Source organism: Mesoplodon mirus (assembly GCF_964341445.2).
Source record: "Mesoplodon mirus genome assembly, chromosome: 19".
Lineage (NCBI taxonomy): Eukaryota > Metazoa > Chordata > Mammalia > Artiodactyla > Ziphiidae > Mesoplodon > Mesoplodon mirus.
In genome coordinates, this window is record NC_138995.1 from 65,079,197 (window position 1) to 65,102,293 (window position 23,097).

Consider the following 23,097-nt stretch of genomic DNA (forward strand, 5'->3'; position numbering starts at 1 on the left):
GGCCATAAATCCCCACTTATTCTGGTTGTATTCAGAACTGATCTCAGTTCTACACTGGAGTCTCCCTTCCTCGGTTGCAATAGTTTATTGAATAAAACCTGCTTTCACCGCTTTAACTTCCGTCTAGCTCTGGTTTGCCGTAGACAACAGCCACACCCCCATCCCTGTGCCTTGGGTCCACTTAACCCTGCCCTTCGCACAACTTGAGTAGACAGTCCTGACCCCCACTCCCCTCCCTGGACCTGGAGGACATTTAGTCTCACCCCCTGCACACTTTGGGGCACACCCGTCCCTCTTTTCCTCCCAGGACCTCTGGCAGATTTCAGTCCCGCCTCCAGAACATTTCCCACCCTCCCAATCCGCCCCTTTTTCCTCTCCATTAGACGTGGACGCACCTTTAGCACCGCCCTCTTCCCAGAACTTGGCAGGACTTTAGCCCCGCCCCCCCATGTTGGGTGTGAGCAGAAGCTCGCCCCGCCCCTCAGCACTTCCGGCCCTGCCCCTCCCAAGCTTCCCTTTCTCCACTTCCGGCCGGTCCCATGCGTTGCAGCCCTCGTGGCAGGGCGTGGATCCCTCCCGGCCTGCGTCGTCGCCCACCCAGGTGCTGGGGGCCAGCGGCCTGACTTGCCCCTCCCAAGGCCTCCTCCTGCCCGGCGGGACCGCCGAGGGCGCTCTCCGCCGCCTGGGCTTCGCCTGCCGCCCCGAGTTGGCCGGGCAAGATGGCCGCCGCCCGCGAGGTGGGGCGCACCGCGCCGCGGGGATGCCTGGGAGTTGTAGTCCAGGCCGGCGCGCTGACGCACTTCGCCGCGGGCCGACGGGCGCCATTGTGCGCCGCGCGCGGGGTGAGTGCGGCGGGAAACTTGCGCCTGTCGGGGGCTCAGTTCTAGGGCCACTCCGCGGGGAGCGCCCAGCCGCGGCCCCTACCACACCAAGCGTAGCAGCCCAGAGGCAGCCTCGCCTGCCGTCCTTCCGCCGTGTGGCCTTTAGGGGCAGTGGGAGTCGGGGAATCGGGGCCCAGAGGACGCGGGGCGGGGCCACCCCCTCCCGGCGCTTGCGGGCAGACGGGGCGGGGGGCAACTCCCTCTCGGTGAGGAAGGTGGGAAACCGTCCCTTTGCGTGTTCAAGAGCAGGTGGAGACATTCCTTTAGGGCGTCTTCCGAGGTGGGGAATGGACTTGTCATTTCCCGTTGATTGGGCCGAGGGGGGCGGGGGGCCTTGGCGTAGCACTCACGCCCCTCCCACCTCCCAAATTCGACCTTCTCAGGACTCTGCCCACTCCCACGAGACACGTTGAGGAAGAGGAAGGTATGGCCACCGGGCTTCCGACGGCCTGGTTCCGTGTGAGTAGAGGCTTCTTTCTGAGTTTCTGAGTCTACCCCTGGATTTGGGAGCGCGGGTGGCGGGATGATGGTGGGACACCACCTTCCCTGAGATGCCCCCGGGCCCCGTAGCATCTCGGGAAGGGGAGGGGGAGTGGATGGGAAGAAGAGACCCTCGTGAGTGGAGAGATAGCAAGTTACTTTCCAAGGGAGTGGTTAGAATAGAGGTCCAAGTATGGGGGATACTAATTTACCGTTTAAACTGGAGGTGGCGTGGGGGTATGCATTGTCAGGTCTAAACAGGGATCAGGCTTATATTTAAACAGTACTTTGGCATTAGAGCTTAGTCCCTGAGAGAAGAGAGCTGAGGATGAATCCTTGACAGGTGAAGGAAGTAGAAGCAGTATGGGCAGTGGGTGGGGGCTGAAGGCTGGGGTTTGATGATTCAGCTCACACAATCTCCTAGCAGGAGGTATACACACTGATACAAATGTTGGAATCCCCAGGTCAATAAAAAATGGAGAGGTTTTCAGAGAATGAAAAATCTTCTCCAGCCTCATGGGTTGTCTTCCTTGCTGTGACCTGATAGGGTCAAGCTTGGGCTTGCTGTTTTAGACAAATGCAGGAACTCATGATGAGACACACCTGGAATGCTCAGGTCACCTTGTTGTGCCTACATGTGCTCAGTCAGCCTCCCCTTCCTGTCAGCATGGGTGAACAGGCCCTGGCTGAACACACACCTGTGGGTTTTAGGAACCAGTGACCTTTGAAGATGTGACCCTGGGTTTTACCCCGGATGAGTGGGGAATGCTGGACCTCGAACAGAAGTCCCTGTACAGGGAGGTGTTGCTGGAGAACTACAGGAACCTTGTCTCAGTGGGTAAGGATGGTCTCTGTGTCAATAAAGATCTGCGCTTTGCAGCACGAATGTGGTGCCTCTGAAGTGTGTGTCTGCTTCGGCTCAGCCTGCAGGGATCCGAGTTCAAGTGTCAAGGCCCTGGAGCCTGAGGGAGAGGGCCTTACTCTGTACCCATTGAAAAAGGGCAACTTCACATATAACTTCTGAAGCTTTACCTAGTCCATCCGTCAGAGGCGTTGAATACCAGGGAGGTGGGTCTATCAGGGATGTTTCCAGCTGCCGCAGTGGATGTTTACTGTGTTTGTAACAAGAATTTCAGGACGTGGTGTCTGTGTCTGACAGCTCAGGAGTATCATCAGAGACCCTGGTCCTTTCCATTTTTTCATGGTTAGTGTGAAGTTTTCCATTCTTAGGTTAGTATATGCATGGCCGTGATGCCAAGCATCATGTCCGTGTTCAAGGCAGAAAGAAGGAGAGACGGCAACCCTGGCTAGTCCTCTTTCTACAGCTGTCATACTTACAAAGAAAAAAAAAATGCCTTAGGGCCCTAGCTGACAAACTTCCCTTTGTGTCTTGCTGGCCAAAACCAGGTCCCAGTGCCTCCTTTACTGGCAAGAGTCCAGAAAAGCAAGCAGCTGGCAAATGGGATGGGTGGGGTTATTAACACTGCCCTAGACCAGAAGTCATGCCCTAGCAGGGGAGAACACAGGAACAGAATTGCTACAGCAGGAAAGTATTTTCTCCCGAACACAGACCCCCCCCCAAGCACTGTCTCTTTTCCCTTGGGCAGAACATCAGCTTTCCAAGCCAGATGTGGTATCTCAGTTAGAGGAGGAGGAAGAGCTCTGGTCCGTGGAGAGAGGAATTCCTCGAGGCACCTTTTCAGGTGAGAACCAGGCACATGGGAGTCCTGGCACGTGAGTCCTGGTTAGTGAGGAACTAGTGTTTTAGAAAAGGAGGTGGATGGGGAAAACCCCCAGTGGGGTGTTGTGATGAGTAGCTGCAGACATGCTGAATCAAGCCCTGCATTTTCCTCTGGCTTCAGAATCAGGGGTGTACTCCTTGGGTGAACGTAAACCTGTTGCCGGTGCCGCGTTGGCAGCAGGGGCTCCCTCACCCTGCTTCACTCGTCGTCTAACTGCCCTTCCATCCTGTCATCTCCAGTAACTGGTGTGTGTCTCGGGCTAGATGTTTTACGTTTACATTTACGGATATATGTTTGTTTTGGGGGGGTGTTTCCATACTCAGTGCAGACAGGTCTCCATCATTCATTTTAACAAATGCAGCGTAGTCCACATTTGATTTTTTGACTTTTTTTGTTTGTTTTTTGCGATACGCGGGCCTCTCACTGTTGTGGCCTCCCCCGTTGCGGAGCACAGGCTCCGGACGCGCAGGCTCAGCGGCCATGGCTCACGGGCCCAGCCGCTCCGCGGCATGTGGGATCCTCCCGGACCGGAGCACAAACCCGTGTTCCCTGCATCGGCAGGCGGACTCCCAACCAGTGTGCCACCAGGGAAGCCCTGGATTTTTCTCGTGATGGACATTCAAGTTGTTGCAAAAAACTTCCTCGCATACTTTTTTTTGCAGTCAAGTTATCTTTTTGTAGGTAAGGATTTCTAGAAATGGAACTTAGAATCAACCAAGATGTAAATGAAAAAATCTGGTAGCAACAAACTGTTGCTAAGATCTTTTAAAATACATATAGCTGCTCAAGAACATGAGAGCTCCTTTTCCTTTTCATAAGATACCAGCGATTTATAGTCCTCTTTTAAGATTTGCAGATCTGATGGGAAAAGATATGTTCAGTTTAGTTCATATTTCCCTCATGAAGTTGCACGTATTTTCATAAGTTTACAGATCATCTGTATTTTTGCTTTTGTTAGTTTATGTATTTTCCCTTTTCCTATTTGGTTTGTCTTTGTGTGGTCAGGAGGACTCTATATACTATATGTTATGGATGTTAATACTGCAAATACCAGTCCAACATTTATCTTTTACCTTTATTTAGTCTCCATAAAGAAGTTTTATGATTTCAGATATTTTTTCTTTCAAATCTGTCTTTACTCGTATTCTAGGTTTCACGTCATACATAGGCAGGTTGTACAAATACTTTTGTCAATTGTGGTATTTTTGTGGGGGTTTTTTAGCTGTTTCCTATAACTGGGTTTTCCTGTGTATATGATGTGGGGCACAAGGTTTTTCAACACCGTTTTCTGACTTGGTTCTTCTGATTATTGGAAACGCCATCTTTATCACAGACTTAATTCCCATAGTCATCACCATGTGCAGGCCTTCTTGGCCCCTTATGCTCCCTTGGTCTGTCAGTGTCTGAGTAAACACCATATTGCTGTACTTATTGTAACTTTACAACAAACTTGGATAAATGGTAGTTCCTCTCATTATTTAAAAAAAAGAGAAAACAACACACCTGTTATCTGTTCTCAACCAAATGAACACTCACCATCAGCTTGTCAGGATTCATTGAGAAAATCTTGTTAGAATGTGTCTTACATTTGATTGAATTCAGACATTCCTTGATGCAGAACTGGTCTCAGTTGAGCTTTGGCACAGGTGTACAGAGGGATCTGCTTACCTCACCGTGCTAGTCAGGCCTTCCAAGTGCTGCTGGGAGTTCACTGTAGTTGCTGTTAATCTGCTCAGGTTAATCATCCCTTGCAGTTTTCCTTAGTTGTCGCAGATGAACCTGTCATGCTGCTAAATTCTCTTATTATTTGTAACAGTTTTGTTAGAGTCTCACTAATTTTCTCAGTACAAAGTCATCTTACTGGCAAGTGTAAAGGAGGCAGTTGTATTATTTTACTTCATTTGCATGATCATGTAATTGCATTCATCGTATCTGGTACTTCCAAAACACTGGGCTGAGAGTGTGATGATTTGAGTATCTGGTCTTAGACTTAAAAGGGCAAGTCTCTGGGTTTTGACAAGCATGCTGCTGGATTCTGTGATTCAAATCAGTTTTTATCTGGATAAAGAAATAGTCACCTCACCCTTTCTAATAAATGAAAATTAGTAATAGCCCCAATTTCCCCCCTCCAAAGCGACCATGGGGATTTTCTCATTTGAACAATTAACAGTGACATAATCATAGAAGTGCCCTTGTTGTAATGTGTTGCTGGTGTCTGTTAACTTATTTTTTTAGGGGTTTTGCATCAATATTCATAAATTAGGTTGGGGAGGTGGGTGGTTTTCTTCTTTGTGTTTGTTATTTTTGGACACTTCTGTATCAGAGTGTCCTGGCTTTATAAGGAAAACTTCGGGTGTTCTCCCCGCCTTTGTTCTCTGCTCTCATGAAAGTGGCTTCGGAGCAGCCTGGCAGTCTTCGGCTGTGAAGCCTGCACCTGGCCCCACCTTTGGCGATGACCTTCTGTTTGCCACAACACAGACCAGAGTCTCCACTGACTCTTTGTCCCCCTTTCCTGGACTCCTTTGTTAGCCTGATAGCTCAACATTAGTATTTTGTTTTTCTTTTCCATATTCACGTCATTCCTTTCATTCTCTACAATGAAAACCTCCCTTCTAACCATGAGCACAGGTCACTAAACCAAACCTTACCTGGAAGGTCCCCAGCAACACAAGCACTTTGTATTCACCCAACATGGTTTCTGTTCCCCCTGGTTGATCCAGCCTCCTAAGGTCTCTTCCCATCTTTGTGGCTCTGGCTTAGGTCTGTGTCTCATCCTCTCTGGAACTTAAGTCCCATGTGGGCAAACCTCCCAGCCATGCAATTCTGGATGGTCTAGTAGTTTCCTAAATCTAGCTGCTGTCGGGGGGGGCACTGGGCACCTATGGTTCTGCACATCTCAGGGGACCTGGCCTGACAGGTGACAGGAGATGCAGGGGTGGTGCCCCAGAACAAGAGACCTTGTGCAGGGAGGCTTACCAGGACACTTGCAGGCTAGGCCTGAGGTGATAGGTGCTTAACACGTTTCTGCTGTGTCACAAAGAGTCCTTTATGTGATTTTTTTCCTCCACTGCCTCCTCTTTCCTTCACAAATATTTGTGGAAGGCCTCTTGTGTCCTATGCAATATAAAAAAAACAAAAACAAAAAACTGTACACTTAGGTAGTAAGCCAAAGACCTAACATAATCCCTGCCATTGTAGACTCCTTAGTCTAATAGATGACAGCCTTCTACAAACAAGCTACATAGATATAACTGTGTAAACACAAACAGTGGTAAGTACTGAGAAGAAAAAGAACACGGTGTAAAGTAGGGAGCAATGGGGAATTACTCTAGAGGAGTTGGTCAGGTGACAATGCAGGGGTGAGATTTAAGCCGATTCCTGAAGAAAAGAAAGTCAGCAGACGTGTAAGAGTGGTGGGGAAGAGTTTCCAGGTACAAACACCACTTGGGGTTACTGTGAGGATGGAGCAGGCATGGCACATTCTGGGAATGGAAAGTCACCCAATGGGCTGGGAGGAGGTAACCGAGGTGTACTGACGTGCAAGTTAAGTTTGGCAGAGCACACAGGGCTTCCTGAAAAGGGGGTTTGATTTTCATTGAGTACGTGTGTGGTGTGCTTTTCACAGCTCACTCTGTGAAAATGGAAGGGCACAGACGGAAGCAGGCAGCAGGCTGTGGTACCATCTAGGGAAGAGGTGCTAATACCTGGCCTGAGAGCGTAGCAGCGGGTTGGGGAGAAGCTGGCTCCTCCCCATTCGTAGGTGGATTCAGTGGGGCTAGTTGAGTAATTGACCCAAGAGAGCAAAGGAAAGGAAACTGCTGAGAACTGCTCATAGGTGAAAGCTTCAAGGGATTTCCTGTGACTATTCTTTGTAACATATACATTTACTATATACATTTTTTTTAACGTATCAGTATTTCATTTTAAAAATACAATAACAGCGATATTACGACCCTGGAATTTTTGGCATTAGTCAGTGACGTGGTAAGTCTGATAAAGGCAGAGACTTTTGAAGGGTGGAAATAGAGGTTTTCTTTGGTTTTTATTTTTATGTTGAAATAATTTTAGGCAAACAGTTAGTTGACTAGTACAAAGAACTACCTAATAGCTTTCACGTAGACTCAAATGTTTTTAGAACTCTGCCATGTCTTGACTGGCTCTGTTAATGACGTGTGAATGCGAGGGGACTTGAAACACCCAGGTAGAGGTTTGTGAAGCCAGCTGAGTGTATCTGCCTGGACCCCCCCCTGAGGCAGTGCTCAACCACACGGGAATCAGGTGTGTGGGGTGGCCTGCTGTACTGGTAGGAGAGCCGTCTCCTGCCGCGGTCTCTTTCTCCCAGCACTAGAGTAGCTGTGCCTCTCCTCAGTGCAGAGGACTGGGACTGAATGAAAGCTAGGCCTCTCTGATGCAGCGCATTTCGCATGTCTTCAGCTCTCCATGACAGTAAAAATGGCAGCATAGGCATTGGTTGAAGTAGAAGGGGAACTGGATAAATGCTGAAGACAGGTATTTATCCTCAAGAAGGCACTAATTTGAAAAGATGCTATGAAGATAAGGAATGTGGAGAAATATTTGATGGCACTCAAATCTCCCGCCTTCTCACTCAGTGTTCTTCAAGAAAGTAATACTATATGTGTGGTTTGGGTGGAAAGCTTGAGACATAATCTAGATTTAAACATTAGGAAAGCAATAAAGACACTATTTTGAAGGTCATGATTGTAGGAAAGCCTGCAGGATATTTAACTTTTTTTGACTGGTTAAGAATTTAAGCAGGAGAAGAGCCCTGCAAACATGAACGTGGCAACTCTCAAATTAGTACAAACATCAGTAGAAAAAAATAGCTTGTACAAGAAGATTTTTTTGCTGGAAGGAAAAGAAGGAAATTCTTCTCCAGATTTCATCCTTTGTGTAGCCTGAGAGGACTCACATGGGCTATATAAAACCAACATGTGGGGGATGTAGGAAATCAATTGTCTTATACAAAGGATAATTCTTTCAAGAACAAGACTAGTGTGAGAAAGCCTATTCTCAGCTCAGCCTTTAAGAGAAAGCTCACACAGGAGACTCACATGCAGACTCACAGGAGACCCTGAATGGAGGAAGTCCTTTTCATCATGAGTTTTCCAACATGAGAACTCAAACATGGAAGAAATCTCAGGAATATAATCATAGCAGGAAAGGCTTCTGGCCTGATATAGTCTGATTTGAGAGAATTCATACTGGACAAAAAATTCCAGTTCTGTTCAATTTGGGAAACTTCTTATACCAAATAATTATATCTGAGAACTCTGAAATCATGGGAACATGATTGCTACGGAAAGGTTTCATGAATAGCTCTCTTTTTCAGCATCATAGAAGTCATACTGGAGAGTGTCTGAGAAAATAATTAGTGTTAGGAAGGTTTCAGGAGTCACAGAACCCACTGGCAAGAAGCCCTTCAGTAGGAGTCCTCATTGTGTTCAGCATCAGAGGACTCATATGAGAGTAGACTCTCAATGCAATATGCACAGGCAAGTCATTCATCTTAGCTCTCACCTTATTTGACAGAACAACAGAAAAACTTACACTGAAGAGAACCACACTTAATATAAATGAAATGTCTCATTGTTTTTATATCAGGTCATAAGGAAGGCAAACTATGCAAAACATTGATCACGTAAGGATAGCCATCCCTTGGTATCCATGGGGGATTGTTTCAGACTCCTATGGATACCAAAATCCGTAGATGCTCAAGTGCCTTATATAAAATGGTGTAGTACAGTGCTCGCTTTGGCAGCACACATACTAAAACTGGAACGATACAGAGAAGATTAGCATGGCCCCTGCATAAGGATGACATACAATTCATGAAGCGTTCCATATTTAAAAAGAAAATAAAGTGGTGTAGTATAGTCAGACATGAAGGGTCAACTGTACAAATACATAGCAAAACATTCTGTTTTTCCAATTTGGGTTCTATTATCTATCTGAACTGAACATCTAGAACAAATGTTAAGTACCATGGGTGAGAGCATGCATCCTTATTTCAGTGTCCCTTGTAAGTCCCCAGTTGCTAGGACAATGACTGACTTTCTAGCTCAGGAAACTGTTGAGAGAATAAATGGTTGGAAAATTTTCAAGAGACAAGAGGGAATCTTCAAAGAGGAGACTCTGAAGACTAGGCCAGGCTCTGAGACAAGACAGTGGGTAAGGGATGATAAAGGGAAATCTTAAGATACTGCTACAAAGAACTTTGAGAGGGTCACATCCTTGGGGACGGAGCAAAAGTCTAGAATCTTGAGTGACCATCAAACGTGTTTTGGCAGGAATCCAGCCTATCAGGGTGTGGTCACATACTGTGCAGTCTTTATTCAAGAATACTTTATGTTCTCTGTTACCATCCACCTGTGTGTTCTCTAGGACCATGTAATCTTAATCCTTTTATCTGGGGACCACTCTCTCTGGTGTCCAGATACAGTCCCTGGAGTAATTTCAAAGCCTGAAGTGCTTTAACTGTTAACTGAATAAGAAGGAAAATAAATGAACTAAGCATTTGACTCAAACCTTTTTTGGCGAAAAAATACTTCCAAAAGTCCTGAGGGAAAATAAGATAAAAGCAGGAATAAATGAGTCAGAAATGAAGAAGAAAAAAAGCCCATTTTCTGGATAGACAGAATAAATAAAAGGCAAGCTAAAAACCTATACGGGGAAAAGAAACTCTATTCAGATATTCAGCAATACATGTAGTTCTCATTATAGTACTTTACCCAACTGTCATAAAGAATAAGCCAGCTCTATGTACTGATATGAAGCAATCTCCAAGGAATATATGTTTCTTAAAATATATATCTTTTAACATACGTATCTTCACATATATATATATATATGTACATGGGTTTTTTTTCCTTAAAAACATACAAACACACACCAAGTATGAATGTGTCAATTGGTTATCATTGGGAGAATATAGAAACTGATAGGATGTAACTGTCTCCCAAGAAGGAAACTGGGTGGGAGGGTGACTTTCCATTTTTAGAGGTGCTGCCGGTAACTATGCTTATAAAATGGAAACGACTGTCTTCTTCCTGCTATGTCACCAGTTCCTGCCACAACGTAGGTGCTCAGTAATTATCTGTTGAGTACAGGAATGAACCAACAATAAGATGGAAAGATTTCTGGAAAAGTGTAAAGTTGGCAAAATTGGTCCCAGGAGAAATGTTAAAACCACTTTTTCTTAGAACAAAGTGGCCAGTTAGTTGTGTTTCTATATTGACCTGGGCAGTGAATATTTTCCAGCTTCCTGTTAAAAGATAGTTTCCATGGAACATGAGCTACTCAGTGACAACACAGGGTGCTATGTTAACAGGTTCTTCTGCAATGTATACATAGCATCGTTCTCACCAAAGCACAAAATGAGAAAAATGTTGAAAAAGAGGAAATACTTGTAGCTTGTAACAATTAACACCTTTTTTAAAAAAAAGCTAATCCTCTGAAATAGTTATAAGAGTTGAGCAGTTGCAACAGATTGCAAATTACAGAAGCTAATAGCTCTGGCTTATACCAGGAATAACCAATTTAACAGATAGAAGAAAGATTTTGTGAGTGATACTTTTTTGAAATGGAACCGAAGAATAAATTGTTAATGAGCAGGCTCAATAAATTGTTAATAGAGCCTGCTCAGAATGCCATGCAAGACTTAAGTAAGTACTGTAAAAGCATTGACTTCTTTTGAGGGCTTACAAAGGCTAGAAGTGTGTGAAGTCCCTTTCTTAAGTCCTATAAGTCCTCCACAGAAGTGCTGCTGTGGGAGCATGAATGCAAGTCCCTGACCTGGCTGGTCTGGGAAGAAGCAGGTGGGGTGCAAACCAAGTGTCCTCTTACCCCATGGCCTGCTTAGGCTCCTAAGTAAAAGATGGGAACTTTGTAGCAACAGCCATCCTCCCATGATAACTTCAGACGGGACACTCACAGTGCCAGTGAGATTTCCTGGAATTTGAAATATGGGTAAATCCAGACATAAGGCTAAAAGGCCCAAATGTCTTGGTGAACCGTTCACCAAGGCACTTAGTAGCTGTGTTGTGTCAACAAATACTGCTTGAGCACCTGCCAAAATGCCAAGTACTGTTATAGGGGTGGGTCACCACGATGAACAGGGTGGAGAGGCCCCGTCTCACTGGGCTTACATTCATTCCAGAATAGCCACTAGCACGTGTGGCTGATGAAACATAAACCGACTAAAATGAACTTACCAGTCAGTTCCTCAGTCACACTGGCCGTCTTTCAAATGTTCACTGGTCACCTGCAGCTAATGGCTACTGTGTTGGACAGTGCAGATCTAGAACATTTCCTTCACCAAAGAAAGTTCCACTGGGCAGTGCTGTTCTAGAGGAGGTGGAGAGAGAAATTAGTGGGTCAGATACTTTAAGGTGGCAATCAGTGCTATGAAGAAAAATGAAACAATAGGATATCTATCGGGGAGTGGGGAAGCATGGGTCAGCAATACTAGTTTAGAACTGGGCGGGAAGATAGCTCTGGGATGATGACATCAGAGCTGAGAGCTGGATGGGGAAGGAGATCAAGGTGGAGATGCTAGGAGAGACTATCAGGCAAGTGCAATGACTTCTGGATAAGACACATTTGGGCACGTTTGAGGAAAAGTAAGATAGTTGCTGTGTGACGCCCTCTTTGGTGTAAAGGGCATAAAAGAGGGTTTGGATCCCAGCTGCTCCCTTCCCCAGTGTGTGGCCTTGGGCAGGTTCCTGTCCTCTCCCAGCGTGGACTTCTTTTGTGTAAAGGTTGGACGCTATTGCATAGTGGGGCTGTGGTGGTGTAAAAGCCCAGGTCTTGGGGGGCCTTCATGAAATCTGTTACTGATTCAAAGACTTTGACTGATGTAAAGATCGCCATACGTGGCTTTGGCAGATCCTCCTCTGGGTCTGGCCTAGGGGTTTCCAATGCACGAGACCCAGTTAGCAGCCTTAGCAGTGCAGTGGGGGAGACACGTTTAGAAGGCGAGATAGCAGGGTGCCCAGCAGAGCTGAAGAGAGTGATGGGGAAAGGAGGAGAAAGGGTGAGAGTTGGGGGCATCCTGGACAAGGAGGAAGAGGGACAGGGGAGTATGCAGCAGGGATGAGGGGAGCTGACCCTGCCCCCCAACAAGCTGGTAAAAGATCATTGTAATTAGTTACTATTATATTTGTGGACTGGGAGCCCTAGTGTACCTGGTTAATCAGTCCGCGTTCACTAGGAAAGTGGGCACTATGAAGGAGACAGCTTACCTGGAAAGGGGGCAGCAGAGAGAACATGAGAGAAGAAAACGGTAATTAGAAGAAGAGAACAGCGGCTCCCATCAGCCTTTACCATTGTTCATGCAGTACTGGTTTTGGGTCCCTCATCACTTAGGACTTAGGGGAAACTGAGGCCCAGAAGAATTAAGACCCTTGCCCAAAGGCTCAGTGAATTTGTGTAATAGCCCCCTAGCTAGATAGGGAGTTGGGGGGAGGGGACTAAATTGCCCAAATTCCCCCCAGGGTTATTCAGCTGGTGGGTTGAAAGCCAGTACTTGGAGCTGCAGCTGATAGGGATGATTTTATGCAGCCCCAGGCAGGTGGGTGGGTAAGTGGGCGGGTCAGTCAGCCCCGCCTCAGTGAGGTGGAGATCCAGTTTCAGCCTTGTTAGCTGTTAAACACAGCTGTCAAGTGGGGCGAATGCCGTGAGGATTACCTTAGAGGTTTCGGGGAGTGGTCCAAGAGATGAGACGGTTAGAGGACTGAGGAGCCTAGGATGACATTTACGCATGGGTTTAGAGGCTTGTGGCCGTCTCACATACTGCAGAGTACCCTGTAGGTGCTTTATGACAACTGCAGAACCAGTGTCCGCCTGAAGGGCTGCTACAGCAGGGAGAGGGCGGATACACTGGACTCTCAGCACCAAAAACATCGGCAGAGTTCCTGGCATCCAAACCCAGACAGGCTCTACAGCTTAAAACAGTTAACACTTTAAGTGAGCATTCAATGCAAGATTCTAGGAAAACACCCTGGTGCCCCCGAGGATAAGAGGAGGAAGTAAATACATGATCAAGATGAAAGGAGAAGGGCTGGGGATGGAGGGGATGAAGTAGAATAAAAAGAACCCAACGTGGTTTTTTTAAAGGAGAAAGCATGAAATAAAAATTCCTCTGATTAACCAAGGAGTACAAAACGGAAGTTTCAGAAGTTAAAAAGCTATGAAGCAATACGGAGACTTAAGTTTGTTCTTAAGTGTCATGCATGATTATTGCTCAAAATGGTGCCTGTGGCCCAGCACGGAGCCGCTAGGGAGCCCCACGCCCACCCCTTGTGGGGGCTGCTTCTCAGGCCAGTGTTGCTGAGATTCTGGTATAAACTCCTATCCCTGGCTTCCCAAGTTATCCTCAGAGAGAAATTCCAACGAAGCCTTAAGAGCTGTTAAGAGCTGTAAGTGAAAGAAAAGTGAACTAAGCTTTCAAATCAAGAATGACCGGGTTGCGGGGGTGGGGGGTATGTGGAGATAACCCTCCAGAAATCCTAAGGAACAGGAAGGGAACTAAACGCTCAAGATAACGCAGATATGAATTGGGCGGGCAAGCCTCCCGATGAAACGAACTCAAAACCTTATTTGGGAGGAAGTGGGGGGAAGAGGTTAGAAATGGGAGATCAAATGCCTGTCATGATTTTTATCAAGGAAAAAGTCACTTTAAACGTAGGAAAGAAGTGACTGGCAGCGGCCGGTAAGTCATAGTATGGCCCAGGACCTGTTTTTCAACCCTGGAGCGCCCAAGGCCAGTCTGGGGTGGCGGGGCGGCCCCACCCGGCACTGGGCGACTCCTGACCCCGAGCTGACTCACTCCTCGGATAGCGCGCCAGCAACGGGCGACGCCCGTGAGGCCCGTGGAGGCCGCCGCCGACCCGAAGTGTGTAGTCAGGAAATTCCGAGAAGGGAAGACAAAGCCGTAAGGAGACAGGGGAAGAGTGTGGGGGCGGGGGAGGAAAGTGGGTGGGGAATCCGGGTGCTCGTTGCTCGCGGGGAAAGCGGCCGCGCTCCCTCACCCCGCGTCACCCAACGGGGAAGACCTGCAGCTCGGATAGGTGTGTGTGGAGGCTCCGCCGGCGTCGCCCCAGGACGCGTCCACTGTCGCCGGGGAGGCCGGGAGAGAGAACGCGAGTGGAGGCCAGAGGCGAAAGCCCCACCAGTAGCCGACCGGCTGCCATCCTGCCAAGGGCCTCAGGCGAACCCAAACCCTCAACATGGCGGGGCCGGAAGTCCGAGGCGTGGAGGCTCCTGGGAATTGTAGTGAGGAGGGGGCCTGACGCACTTCCGTCCAGGCCGGAAATCGCGGCCCCGCGCTCCTGGAGCTCTGAGAGGAGCGAGTGAGGCTTCAGGGTGGGCGGGGTGGGGCATGGGCCTTTTACTGCTTCACCCTTCGGAGGAGGGGCCGGGCGCGCTCCGCGGACTCTGCCAAAGCCAGCTGCTCAGCAGCCAACGCTGTCTGATAAGTGCGCCCGGTGGCCGATGTGACAGGTGCTTGGGAGGCCGCAGACGGCGAGGAAAAGCAGAGGCAGCGTATGCAGGGAGCCGCTGCTCCTAATCGCTTCCTGAGTCTTTTTTTTTTTTTTTTTTAACGCAATTGCAATTACTCCACAGTAGTGTGAGCAAAGTTGCTCCTGTGCTCCAGGCATAGAAAGCCAAATTCTGACAGCAGGAGTTTGCAGCAAAGTAAGAGGTTATTGCGTGGAGACAAGTCTCAGATCCACTCCAACTTGGTCTTTGACTTAGGAGTGTTTTAAAGGAAGAACTGAGAGTCTAGGGTTAATCATCGTTTTGTGACATTACTTAATCGTGGTTTCAGGAGTCATCATGTCTCTGGTTTAGGATTCTCTGGCCAGGTGGTCCATGGTTCCAGGATCTGTTAGCTCATATTACCGTGAAGAGACAACTTGAATTTGTATTTTAATGATATTATCAATCACAGCAGTATTGGTCACCTGACACTGGTTGATTGATGTTCAGTTAGCACAGGATTGAGGTCAGCAGGGACAAGAAAGGGGATAAAGTTTTGGATAACAGAGGTTAATCATAAACTCGGCAGGGGAATCGGTTTTAGGAGGACTCATTCAATAGTAATTTCCTGTTCTGCTTCTTACTTCATGTGACAGGAACATTCCTATGTTGTCATAATCCCCCTAAACCCAGTGTATTAATTTTTTTAATGCTTACATGGAAATCTTTCACAATTTTCTTGACCTGTGTTTTAACACTACCTGCGTCTTCCAGTTTTATTTCATCATTTACCACATTGCTAGGAAGTGAGTGTTGTGGAAATAAAGACCGCTCAGAAGAGGACATGCAGAGGCTGCTGACTCAGAGCAAGGGGGCAGCCACCGTCCCTTATGTTTGGTAGAGACTAAGGCAGGCTGGGAGGGGGAGGATTCATAGTGGGAAAAAGGAGAAGGTTCTGATTGGAGATTGTTGGCTTGGGGTCAAAAAGAAAACTCTATAAAACAGAAATCTAACCAAAAATAAATCATAGTCTGTGTTATTTACTTTTTTTTAATTTATTTTTTTAAACCTCTAAGTCATTTAGAATTAGCATTTCTTCTTGGAGTTACAGAGAGCTTTCCTTAGCATTTCAGGACCATCCTGGAGTTCTGTTCAGCAAATGCTCTGTGGACTCTATGACAAGACCCAGCGTCCCTGCCTTTCCCAGACATCCTTGTTCTTGGCCCCCATGGAGGTGGGATCAGGTTCTATTCCCCTCATGGCTGCAGGCATATACAGCATACCAATTCTTGTTATCTCTTGGTCTTTTTTTTCCTTCTATGTTGAGATATAATTTATATACCATAAAGTTTACCCTTTGAATGTATACAATTCAGTGGTTTTTACTATGTTCACAAGGCTGTGCAACCATCAGTATGATCTAACTTCAAAACAGTTTCTACATCCCAAAGAAGAAACCCTGTATCCATTAGCCATCACCCCAAAGCCCTTCAATTCCCCCATCTCCTGGAAACCCCTCATCTGCTTTCTGTCTCTATATATTTGCCTATTTTGGGCATTTCATATAAATGGAATTATACAGTATGGGGCCTTTTGTGTCTGGCTTCTTTCACTTAGCATAATGTAGTCAAGGTTCATCCATGCTGTATAGCTAGACCATATTTTGTTTGTCCATTTATCATTTGATGGACATTTGAGTTGTTTTCCCTTTTTGGCAATTATGAATAATGCTGCTGTGAACATTCTTGTACAAGTTTTTGTGTTGACACATGGTTTCAATTCTCTTCGACTGAAACTCCCGGATCATGATACAACTCTGTGTTTAACTTTTGGAGGAGCTGTCAGACTGTTTTGCAAAGTAGCGTAGCAGTCTGTATTCCTGCTAACAGCGTACGAGGGTTCCAATTTTTCCACATCCTCACCAACAGTTGTTACCACCCATCTTTGATCATAGCCATCCTAGAGAGTATGAAGTTGTATTTCACAGTGGTTTTGACTTGCATTTTCCTGGTGGTTAACGATGTTGCTCACCTTTTCATGAATTTTTTGGCCATCTGTCTTGCTCTGCTTTTGACTTACAGAGTGTCCTGAGGCTCCGTTGGACCCTCAGTTCCATCCTTTTCCTGCTGGGAATCCCCTGATGAAGATCGAGGTTGTTGAAATCCTCACACTGAACGAGGAGGTGGCTCTTCCCCGGAACGCCCAGATCCGCGCCCTCTATGCTGAAGATGAGGGCCTGAGCCCAGACATCCTCAGGGAGCCCACTCAACATCTGGATAAGCATCTCACTGACCCTGAGACCGCTCGCCAGAGGTTCCGGGGGTTCCGCTTTGAGGAGGCGGCCGGGCCCCGGGAGGCGCTGGCCCGGCTCCGGGAGCTGTGCCGCCAGTGGCTGCGGCCCGAGGTGCACTCCAAGGAGCAGATGCTGGAGCTGTTGGTGCTGGAGCAGTTCCTGGGCGCGCTGCCCGGGAAGCTCCGGGTGTGGGTGGAGTCGCAGCACCCAGTGGGCTGCCAGGAGGCAGTAGCCCTGGTGGAAGATGTGACCTGGATCTCTGAGGAGGACGGTGAGTGCAGTGGACGGGTGGGGAGAGGGCAGCTCCTGTGACGGCATCCTGGAGGGAGGGGGCGAGGGAACCCCGGGCTTCCTGGGGGGGGGGGAAGGCTGGTGCCCACTCCAGCTACACCAGGGACATCTGCTTCCCCCCCCTCCCCCAACCCCAGTTCAGGAACCAGAGCTTTAGATACTTGCTTGCTGACGTACCTGTCACCACCCCTGGGCCAAGGCTCTGAGAATGGCCTTCTCTCTGGACCCTTTTGTGGAAATGGAAGGTCTCAGGCCCCACGTCAGAGCTGCTGAAACCCTTGGGTGAGGCCTGGCACTGCGTTCTTTTTTTTTTTTTTTTTTTTTTTTTTTCGGTACGCGGGCCTCTCACTGTTGTGGCCTCTCCCGTTGCGGAGCACAGGCTCCGGACGCGCAGGCTCAGCGGCCATGGCTCACGGGCCCAGCCGCTCCACAGCATGTGGGATCTTCCCGGACCGGGGCACGAACCCGTGTCCCCTGCATCGGCAGGCGGACTCTGAACCACTGCGCCACCAGGGAAGCCCTGGCACTGCGTTCTTTAATGAGCCCTCCACACATTTCTGATGGAAGCCAGCAGATAATGTGCTTCATTTTCATCCCTCTGGGATCGCTGCCATATCAGTATCAGTCACAGAGGTTTTGTATTTCTGGTACACCTTCTCTTTTTTTTTTTAATATTTATTTATTTATTTTACTATTTGGTTACACTGGGGCTTAGTTGCGGCACGTTGCCTCCTTAATTGCCGCTCACGGGCTCCTTAGTTGCGGCAGGCGGGCTCCTTAGTGACAGCATGCGAACTCTTAGCCGTGGCAGGCATGTGGGATCTAGTTCCCTGACCAGGGATCGAACCCGAGCCCCCTGCATTGGGAGCGCGTAGTCTTATAACCACTGTGCCACCAGGGAAGTCCCTTGGTGTGCCTTCTAACGTCATACACTCAGTGGAGGCTGTGGATAAAGTGGTGACCGAGATAGGACTCATGGACTTATGAGCTCAGCAAGCCTCCGATCTAGTAAGAAAGACGGGAGTCTGACAAATGAATGTGTGTTTGACGGTGGTGGGGTAGAGAGGGTACCGGTGGTGGTGGGCCAGGGAGACGGCACAAGTTCGGGACGTATTTGGGAGCCAGCCTCCATGAGGCTTGATGTCCATCAGGCTGAGTTCCGTGGAGCACGGACACCGCTTTGTGTGTCTGTGACGGGTACCGGGAAGATGTTTCTTGAGTGAATGAATGATTGACTGATTGACTCTGATGCTTGAGGAGGAGGGGGGAATCTGAGGCTGGATGGTGGGGTGCAGAGAAGAGGGCTTCCTGGACAAGCAGGTGCGGGGAAGGAGAGGGCCAGGCGGCAGTGGGAGTGGTCTCTTCCACAGGCACCGAGTGTGGGGTGCTGTTGTCTGCGGGGTGAGGGCCCCAAAGTTATCCACATTGGAACCCCTTGAACCTCACATGGCAAAAGGCACTTCGCATGCGTGATTAAGTTAAGCATCTTGAGGTGGACGGATTATCCTGGATCATTTGGATGGGCCCAATGTCATGAGGGTCCTTATGAGAGGCAGGCAGGAGGGTCAGAGTCAGAATAGGAGGTGTGAAAACTGAGGCAGGGGTGATGCAAGGAAAGTGTCACGAGCCGTGTATTTTACACAGCCTGTAAAAACTGGAAGGAGCAAGGAGTATGTTCTCCCTGAAGCCTCCGGCAGGAATGCAGCCCTGTGCACACTTTGATTTTAGCCCTGTGAGGCTTGTGGGTCAGGCTTCTGATCTCCGTAATTGTAGGACAGCAGATTTGTGTTATTTCGAGCCACTGGCGTGGCAGCTTGTTACAGCAGCACTAGGAAGCTGATACAGGTGCCAGGGAGGCGGTTGTCGAGCCCACTGAGATGAAAGGCAGTGAGTCCGTTTCACACCTTGGGGGTGAATGAAACCAGTTAGTGTTACAGGGGACGACGAAAGAGGCCTTCCAGGGAACCTATGAGTCCTGCGTTTGTGGTCAGCATGTCCATTGAACCTCTTGGGCATGACTGCCACAAGCCTTACACAGAGTGGCCCAAGGGAGAAGGACAATATATTGAAAAAGTCTAAGGGTAATCCAGCTTCAGGCATGGCTAGACCCAGCAACTCCACTCGTCTTCAGGACCCGTCCTCTCTGCTATATCATACTTCTGCTGGCCTCTGATGGCTTCACTCAAAGGCACTGTTTCCATGCAGGGGCTCCCAGGATGGAATTTCTCTTTCCTAAATGTTCCAACAGATGCTCCTTTGGCTCTGATTGGCTGGCTGGGGGGCCCATGTTCATCCCTGATCCAATCATTTTGGCCAGGAGGAAGCAACGGCCTGGTGGGCCAGCCTGGGTCACATCGTGTGTCCCCCTTGATAGTGGGGTGGCGTCATCATTATAGAAGCCCAAGGACCATGTGGGGATACATAGGGAAAGTCAGACATCAAAGAGCCATGGTCAAGAGGGGCCATAAAGCCAGGCACAGCTGTTTTCTGAGGTGGAAGAAACTTGGTAAAATTTGCATCGAGATGAGTTTGGGGGAATGAGTCTGGTCCTGGGGCCAGGGGAAGCTCCCCACTCCGTGGGGTAACAGAAAGGAAGGATGAAGGGCTGGAGGGCATGGAGGCCAGAAATGGGGTCTTTGTCTCTGAGGAGAAGGTGTGAGGCCAGCTGCTGAGGTGAGCGTGGCGGTGAGGCAGCTACTTCGGTGGAGGGATGGGTCCGGAACAGTCCTTGGAGGGCGAGTGGGTGGGACCCGCGGTGGGGACAGTGGCGCCCTTTGGTCACACACATGGGGATGTGGGCACAGGCTTTGGGAGAAGAATGGGGGGCACAATAAGCTATGGGTCCTGGAGACAGACGTGGGCTGTCCTTGCCCCACCTAACCCCGCGCTGCCATCTTTTCCCAGCACCGCCCACCCAGGGCCCCACCAGCTCTCTCCAGACCACAGCTCAGCAGGAGGAGGACGTGGCCACCAGGCTGGCGAAGGCACTGCCTGAGGTGAGTGGGGAGTGTCACCCTTTCCTTCTCTGGTCCCAGCATCCCCTGCAGGCCTCCCACGGGCAGGCCTTTCAGAGTTGCTGAGTGTGGAGGGCAGGCCTGCCCTCCGGCGACTGTGGTGTCATTGGAGACCATGACAGGGCCCAGTGACCAGGAGTCAGGAAGTCTGGAGGGAGGAGGGGGAGGGCCCAGGCGTCCAGATCAAGGCTGGATCCCAGTTAGAACAAAAGAGGCTTCATCCCTCAGAAACGCAGAGCTGGGTGTTTATAACTGAAACAAAGCCTGGGATTTGCTTCAAAATAGTCAGAGCTGGGGTGTAGACGAAATAGGACTGGCCCTGTCTTGCTGACTGTTGAGGCTTAGAGAGCAGCCAGTGATGGTGTCTGTGTGATCTTGGTCGGGGCTTACATCTGGCTTGAGCATAGGAGTGAATTTATCAGCTCTCATGTAGTGAGTGGTCTGGTGCAGGCTTCAGGCACAGCTGTATTCAGGGGCTCCAGCCTCTTCCTTCTCAAGCAGGCTCTGCGCCTTTTGGGCAAAATGCCTCCCAGATCCAGACAGAGGGCGGTGGGAAGCCTCTTCCTCCCGGAGTGCTGGTCAGCTCCTCGGAAAGGACTCATCATGGTGCGGCCCAGGCAGCCACCCCACCCCCAGGCAACCCCTGTCCCCATGGGGAGGGGCTGTTCCAGAATGGGGTATGCCCAGGGAGGTGCAAGGCTGGCCCGAGGGTTGGTCTCCGGCGGGAAGTCATGGGCAAAGGGTAGAGGCAGTTTGTTTGTGGCACTTTGTAGTTCCTTGTGAAGTAGGGCTCTTCCTCCAGCCTGGGCCCCAGACTCTGGTTTTGTGAGAACAGACCCATTGGACTTTCTACAGGCCCCAGTCAGTGTTTCCAAGCAAACCCCCAAAGCTGGGGCATCCCCAGCACAGCGAGCTCTGTCAGAATGTCCCCGCCAGCCTCTCTTCTGTCCCCACCAAGGACTCCCTGACCCTCCTGCTGAAATACAAGGTGTGTGACATTGCAGGAACCGGTGACCTTCCTGGACGTGGCTGTGGACTTCAGCAGGGAGGAGTGGGGGCTGCTGGACCTGACACAGAGGACCGAGTACCACGACGTGATGCTGGAGACCTTTGGACACCTGGTCTCTGTGGGTAAGGCCCCTCCACGCTTCCGGGACTGGGATGCCATGGGGGCTCTGAGTTTGGGCTTACACACTTTCTGGGCCCTGGACATGCCCTCGAGTCCCCTGCACTGTCCAGGGCCTTTAGCTGACACTGTACATCTGGAGGGGTGGGACTCGTATGAACAGAGGCAGCCTCAGGTCCAGTGAAGGACTGATTTGCTGTCCACCCTGAGGGTGAATGAGAACAGGGACTCTGAGAGCTGGGAGACGCTCGCAGCCCTCGCCCAAGCTCAGTGTGCCGCTCTTTGCTGCTTCACTGCTTTCAGTCTCCCTCCCCAGGGTGCATGACTGTACTTGGGGGAAAACACAGCTTCTGGATATTGACTTATGTTGTACTGTCGACCCGTTTTAGCACTTTCTGTTTACAGTATCTGTACCTTTGTGTTTCTTTCAGGGTGGGAGACTACTCTGGAAAGCAAACAGTTAACTCCAAACCCCAACACGCCCGAGGAAGAGCCAGCCTGCCACCTGAAAGTGGAGGAATTCTCGAGGGATGACGCCCAGCCCTCTACCTCAGGAGACACCTTGCAGGCTGGGGCCCCGGAGGTCTTGGACACAGCGTTGAAACCAGTAGTGCTCACTCAGGAAAAAACCCTCCCTCAGAAGCCACCCGGTGAAAGCCCCAAACCCCAGGCAAGCACAGGTCCCGCCACAAGCCACATCTCCCTTCAGAAGATCATTTCTAGAAAACGCTTGCGCAAGCGTGACCCCAGGGTCAAAAAGATGACACACAACCCCTGTGTAAAACTTCATCAGAAGAGCTGCAGCAGGGCAAAGGACCAGGAGAGCGGGAGCTGTGGGAGGACCTTACCCCGGAGCACTCAGCAGATCACGTTTACGCGAATTCACAAAGGGAGCCAGGTGTGCCGATGCAGCGAATGTGGGAAAACCTTCCGGAACCCCAGGTACTTCTCCGTGCATAAAAAGATCCACACGGGAGAGAAGCCCTACGTGTGTCCGGACTGCGGGAAGGCATTCGTGCAGAGCTCCTCCCTCACGCAGCATCAGAGGGTTCACACTGGGGAGAGACCCTTTGAGTGTCACGAGTGTGGAAGGACTTTCAACGACCGCTCGGCCATCTCCCAACACCTGCGGACTCACACCGGGGCCAAGCCCTACCCATGTCAGGACTGTGGCAAAGCCTTCCGCCAGAGCTCCCATCTCATCAGGCATCAGAGGACTCACACCGGTGAGCGCCCCTACACCTGTAACAAGTGCGGAAAGGCCTTCACCCAGAGCTCGCACCTGATAGGGCATCAGAAAACACACAGCGGGGTGAAATGCAAGAAGAAACAGCCTACCTCGTAGCCCTCAAGCCAAGTGAAGAGACATCGCCTTTGAAGCCTGATCCTGCAGTGTCACATGAGCGAGCCTGGTTGAGATTCGGGACTGAACGTGGAAAGCCTTGAGTGATGAAGTTCTCAAGACCAAAGGATGACCAGGGAGACCGCCCTGCACGTAAGTCAGTAAGAAAAGCAGTGGGGAGTATCGCTAATGAATACATCAGTTGGAAAAACATTTAATTTTTCACTTAGTTGATTTGCCATTTTAATTTGTTCATTGGTTATTAAAACTGATATTAGTGAAACCTGAAAATGCTTATAATCTAAGTTTAAAAAGCCAGGTACCAAAAAGTCTGTGCACTGATATTATATTTGTGGTAAAGTATTTATGCATATGGACAAGGATTGAAAGAGACCATAGATAAATAAACTATATATTTCTGTGGTAGGA

General features: G+C 49.3%; 1 protein-coding gene across 1 annotated transcript; it reads left to right on the forward strand.

Annotated features, from left to right (window-relative positions):
* Positions 1-858: 858 nt before the first annotated feature.
* On the forward strand, positions 859-23,097 carry ZNF274 (zinc finger protein 274). Its single transcript, XM_082606570.1, is given in 8 exon segments — positions 859-1,206; positions 1,208-1,340; positions 2,073-2,199; positions 2,969-3,064; positions 16,684-17,166; positions 20,091-20,182; positions 21,205-21,331; positions 21,758-23,097. Coding segments are annotated over 8 exon segments (2,010 nt in total). The 5' UTR covers positions 859-1,168; the 3' UTR covers positions 22,672-23,097.